Genomic DNA, 5000 nt, shown 5'->3' with positions numbered 1-5000 from the left:
TCTCGGCAGTGCCTCAAGGGTGGCGGGGGTGCAATGCCGCCATTACCATCACCGCCGCTACCACCACCACCACCACCACCACCACCAACCGGGAACCGCCACTGATTCGAGTAATTGAAGAAGAGGGAGGAAGTGAACCCTTACAGGCGGGGAGGATTCATGAAGGTCCCTATAGACGCTTCCTCCCCGCCAGGAAACTTAGGAGGAGACTCAGCGGGAGGGGAGTGGAGGGAGGGAGGTGTCGGACAAGCAGACAGTTTGGATGGGAAATGATGACGGGGGTGAGGGGATGATAGGGCCCTTCATCCTCCTTCCTTTCCTTCCAGCCCCGCCGCCTCCCAACACATATATTCCGGTTTTTCCAGTAAACACGCTGAGTCCTGCATTTTGATGTCTGGCCAAGTAAGGAGGCAGAAGGTCGCAAGGGATGGTTACGTAACGTGTGCCAACCATCGCGGGAGTGATCAGCTGCGCCGCGAGGAGAGCTGAGCCTGGGTATCTGAAGGCCGCCGCCAGTGTGCCGCATCCCAGCCAACCTGCAGCAGAAAGTGTCGCCCCGGCACGCCAGCCTGGAGAGCACGGGAGGGCAGTTGTGCGCACGTACCCAAGCAGCCCTAGACAAGCGGTACGCGGCTTCCTGTGCGTCACCAGGGCCGCTGCAGGGCACGAGGCGCACCACACAGCGTCCTCTCTCCGGCGGCCCTTGAAGGTCACGCTGCCCGCTCCGTGGAAATATGGCGACGAGTACCCCAGGGCGCTTGTCCCCCTTCCCCCGGCCCCTATCCCTGAGTACGCCCCGCCCCACCCTGACCACGGCCACGCTCGTCCCCACAGACCACCTTCAGTACTGCGTCACCGCCGACCCCGTCACCTTCAGGATGGAAGGACCGCAGAAGGACGCCTGATGCATCCCCAAGGTGATGCCTCCCCCACCTCTCACCACCCTACCCAGCCATGCGCCCCTCCACGCCCACACGCCACCTCACCTCCACTGCAGCAGCATCCATCACCAGGTCAAGTCCACTTAGGGCAACAATATGTATGGGAGGGAAGACGTCATCATCACTGCCACCCACCCACCAGTCATACCCAGCCCCTGCCGCGCCGCCACGCCGCCACGCCTCCACCCTTCCGCGCCTACACGACTCCACCCCTCCACACCCTACACACCCTCTACGCCCCTCACGCCACAAACACACACACACACACACACACACACACACACACACACACACACACACACACACATGGACATACAGACCACACAGAGGAACACATGTGGAATCAAACGGAGAGGAGGTTGGACATAGGTGGGCACGTTCCATACAGGGAGTGCCACGTGTAGGCCAGAGGCGCCTTACAGCTGCCTTCCTGTTCTGATGCTCTCAATGTCTGGGGAAGGATATCAAGCAGAGTATCAACAAACGCTACCGAGAAGGACACCGCAGGATACAACTCACTATCCTTCACAATCCTACACCATATCCCTTGTACCCCACCACCTTGCCCCTTCCCGCCACTCCTTCCCATCCCGCCCCCGCCAGCCACGCCAACAGCCAAGACGCCCACACCCCCACCCACCCAAGCCACCACTTCTGCATGCTACCAGGTGTCTTCTCCCCTCCCCACCCCCTTACTTGTCTCCCCAAGTCCTTTCCCCCTATCAAAGCATCACCTCTTAGTATGCCACACCTTCGTTCACCCTTCCCCCCCTTTCTCCTCTCAGTCCAAAGCCGCCACGCCAAGACGTCTCCTCCTCCTCCTCCTCCTCCTCCTTCTGAACGTTCCTTTCCTCTAACGTTCCATGCACATCTTCATCCATCGCTTCTCATGCTTCCCCCATTATCTTTCTCCTCCTCCTCCTCCTCCTCCTCCTTCTCCTCCTCCTCCTCGTCCTCCTCTTCTTCCTCTTTCACCTCCTCCTCCTCTTTCATTCGTCACGACCATCTAGGCTGAAAGCTATTACGTAAATAAGACAAGTACGAAAATAAAATGGAAGTGAGGAACAGCAAATGATTGACTGGTGTGAGTGAATGTATAAGAGAATAAAGGAAGGAAGGATAGGTTGATGAAACTGAAGAGAAATAAAGAATGATAAAAAGAAAACTAAAAATAAATCAAACAACCTCAGTGTAAGAAGAGAAAGGACAGCTATAACTCTCTCTCTCTCTCTCTCTCTCTCTCTCTCTCTCTCTCTCATTTTCCATTCATTGTTTTAATGCGCACACATGTGATCGTGTACAAAACACACACACACACACACACACACACACACACACACACACACACACACACTGTTTACATCACGGCATGACTGTGCACATGACGAAGAGAGAGAGAGAGAGAGAGAGAGAGAGAGAGAGAGAGAGAGAGAGAGAGAGAGGGGACAGGGGACACAGTGAAGACGCAGCACAGTGAAATGACCTTGAAAGAAAAATCGAGAGAACAAACTGGAACAAAAAGGAAGAAACGAAAGAGGGAGAAAAAAAAGGAGCCATGGAGAGAAAGGGAGAACACAAAGGGGCGTTAGGGAGGTCATAAATAACGGAGGTAATTAAATAACTGCCCATCCTTTATAGACACGCCCACAGGAGGGAGGGAGAGAAGGAAGGAGAGAGAGGGAGAGAAGGACAGGGAGAGGAGAGGGAGAGAGGGAGGGACTCGTTCAGTGGGTCAGTAGGAAGTATGTGAGAGTACTCCTCCCACTCTCCCTCCCTCTCACTCCCTCTCCCTAACATTCCTTCCTCCCCCTCCTCTCCCTTCCTCCTATCCCTCCTTGTCCCTACTGCCCTACACAACCTTGTCCTTACCTTTATCTACCTCTCCCTTTTTATCCTTCCTCTCCCTCTCTCCTATTCTTCTTCTTCTCCTCTTCCTCCTTTCTACCTCCCAATTTTTTTTTATCTCTGTTCGTTCTCTTCTTACATTTTCCCTTCTTCGTCTTTCTCTTTGCTTTCTTAATTCCTCATTTCTTTAGCCTTCTTTTATTCTTTTTATTTCTTTAGGTTCATATCTGTTGTCATAATCTGGTTCCCTCTCTCTCTCTCTCTCTCTCTCTCTCTCTCTCTCTCTCTCTCTCTCTCTCTCTCTCTCCCTTTCTCCCTTTGCCTGAGGGTGAAGGGCGGCGTTAGGATAAAAAGGGAGGGAGGAGCAGGACCGTAGAGGACGCAAGGTTTCAGGGGTGGGGGAGGCGTTTCCTAAGCTGCAGGTGGTGGGGAGGAGAAGGAAGAGGAGGGGAATGCTGGGGACGAAGTTTGGGGGTGGTGGGGACGAATTATCCTCCATCACCTCTCCCCTTATTCCTCCCTGTGTTTCCATGTTGCTCCCTTTTTTGTGGACCTTTAGTTTGGTTGAGTTTGTTTTGTGTTCAGGTTTTGCGTGTTGCCTTCTTGTATTACTAAAGCTCTTGTGCCCCCCTCTCTCTCTCTCTCTATCCCTTCCCGTATACAGAAAGGCTCAGCTCTCTTGCCAGTACTATTTTCACAGGCTAAAGAAATTGTTATACCAGTTCCCGTGTCTTTCTCCACTTAATAACGTAGAAAAATTGTTAAACTTTCATTACAGTCACAAAAACATTATTAAAAACCAGTATCACTTCAGTTACACCCTTTAGAAAGCAGTGATGTGGAGAAGTTAAGCATACGGGCCATAAGTTGCTCTTTACTTTTTTTTTTTTATCTGGATCTTTAGTTTGTATGGTGTTTAGTTCAGTTTGGTTGTTGCGTGGTTTTTTTTTTGTGTATTGGTAAACCACTTGGACTTCTTCTATCCCTCCCTGTGTGTGTTTCTATGCTGCTCCCTTTTTTACTGGACCTTTAGTTTGATGGACTTCATTTCGTGTTCAGTTTTTGCTTGTTGCCTTGTCCCATTACCTCCCTCTATCCCTCACTGCGTTTCTATGATGGTCCTTATTATTTTTTTCCTGTACCTTCAGTTTATAGAGTTCATTTTTTACGTGTTAGTGTGTTCGTATTACTGAGCATTTTGTGTTTCTCCAAAGGAACTATTCAAGCTTGATGGAATGCAGTGGTGGGAACTGTTCAAGGGCTCCACGTATACATGAAGACATAAAGGAGCAAAAAGAGAAGCTATACAATTTAACAGTAAGAAGCCTTCAGACCTACATTTGCTTATTGGTGTGTTTGTATTAATAGGTCGTTTTGGTACTGTGGTGCAGAGTTTTCGAAGGCACCAGGTATGTATAAGGGGATCAAAGTAACAAGCAGGAACCCATCAGACCTATACTTGGTTCTTGATTTCTTTCTTTCTTCTTAACAGTATGCCTCTTCGATTTCTTTACGGCATCTGTTTAGGCTTCACTGTTGTGTTGCATATTTCTGAAAGGCACAAAACCGGAAAGTAAAGACGCAAGAAGAACCAAACAATATAACAATGATTCAGAAACACGTGAGATAGAGAGAGGGAATGGAGAATAATTCAGAAACGCGTGAGATAGAGAGAGGAAATGGAGGATAATTCAGAAACGCGTGAGATAGAGAGAGGGAATGGAGGATAATTCAGAAACACGTGAGGTAGAGAGAGAGGGAATGGAGGATAATTCAGAAACGCGTGAGATAGAGAGAGAGAATGGAGGATAATTCAGAAACACGTGAGATAGAGAGAGGGAATGGAGGATAATTCAGAAACACGTGAGATAGAGAGAGGAATGGAGGATAATTCAGAAACACGTGAGAGAGAGAGAGAGAGAGAGAGAGAGAGAGAGAGAGAGAGAGAGAGAGAGAGAGAGAGAGAGAGAGAGAGAGAGAGAGAGAGAGAGAGAGAGAGAGAGAATGGAGGATAATTCAGAAACACGTGAGATAGAGAGAGAGAATGGAGGATAATTCAGATACACGTGAGATAGAGAGAGAGAATGGAGGATAAAAGGAAGAATATAAACGATACTCCAAAATCCCAGCCCACCACACGCACCTCAACACAACACCCTCTTAACTCAAGGAGGGGCAGCACAAAAGAGGGTGACTCAGTGTGTGTACTGCACA

General features: G+C 49.7%; 3 protein-coding genes across 4 annotated transcripts in view; 1 reads left to right on the top strand and 2 right to left on the bottom strand.

Annotated features, from left to right (window-relative positions):
• LOC123509438 (formin-like protein 20) overlaps positions 1 to 4063 on the top strand; it is an 11035-nt gene extending 6972 nt beyond the window's left edge. Inside the window, exons 4-6 of the mRNA XM_045263727.1 lie at positions 469 to 1039; positions 1346 to 1609; positions 4001 to 4063. Of these exons, the coding sequence (XP_045119662.1) occupies positions 469 to 1039; positions 1346 to 1609; positions 4001 to 4063 (898 nt within the window). The remainder of the gene's footprint in view (positions 1 to 468; positions 1040 to 1345; positions 1610 to 4000) is intronic.
• LOC123509684 overlaps positions 1 to 5000 on the bottom strand; it is a 155216-nt gene that overhangs the window by 20899 nt on the left and 129317 nt on the right.
• LOC123509686 overlaps positions 1 to 5000 on the bottom strand; it is an 18451-nt gene that overhangs the window by 8741 nt on the left and 4710 nt on the right. The gene's annotated exons all lie outside the window — the stretch shown is intronic.

Source organism: Portunus trituberculatus, chromosome 27 (genome assembly GCF_017591435.1).
Source record: "Portunus trituberculatus isolate SZX2019 chromosome 27, ASM1759143v1, whole genome shotgun sequence".
Taxonomy (NCBI): domain Eukaryota; kingdom Metazoa; phylum Arthropoda; class Malacostraca; order Decapoda; family Portunidae; genus Portunus; species Portunus trituberculatus.
The sequence above is the reverse complement of the archived record's forward strand: the minus strand, read 5'-3'. Positions and strand labels throughout refer to the sequence as shown.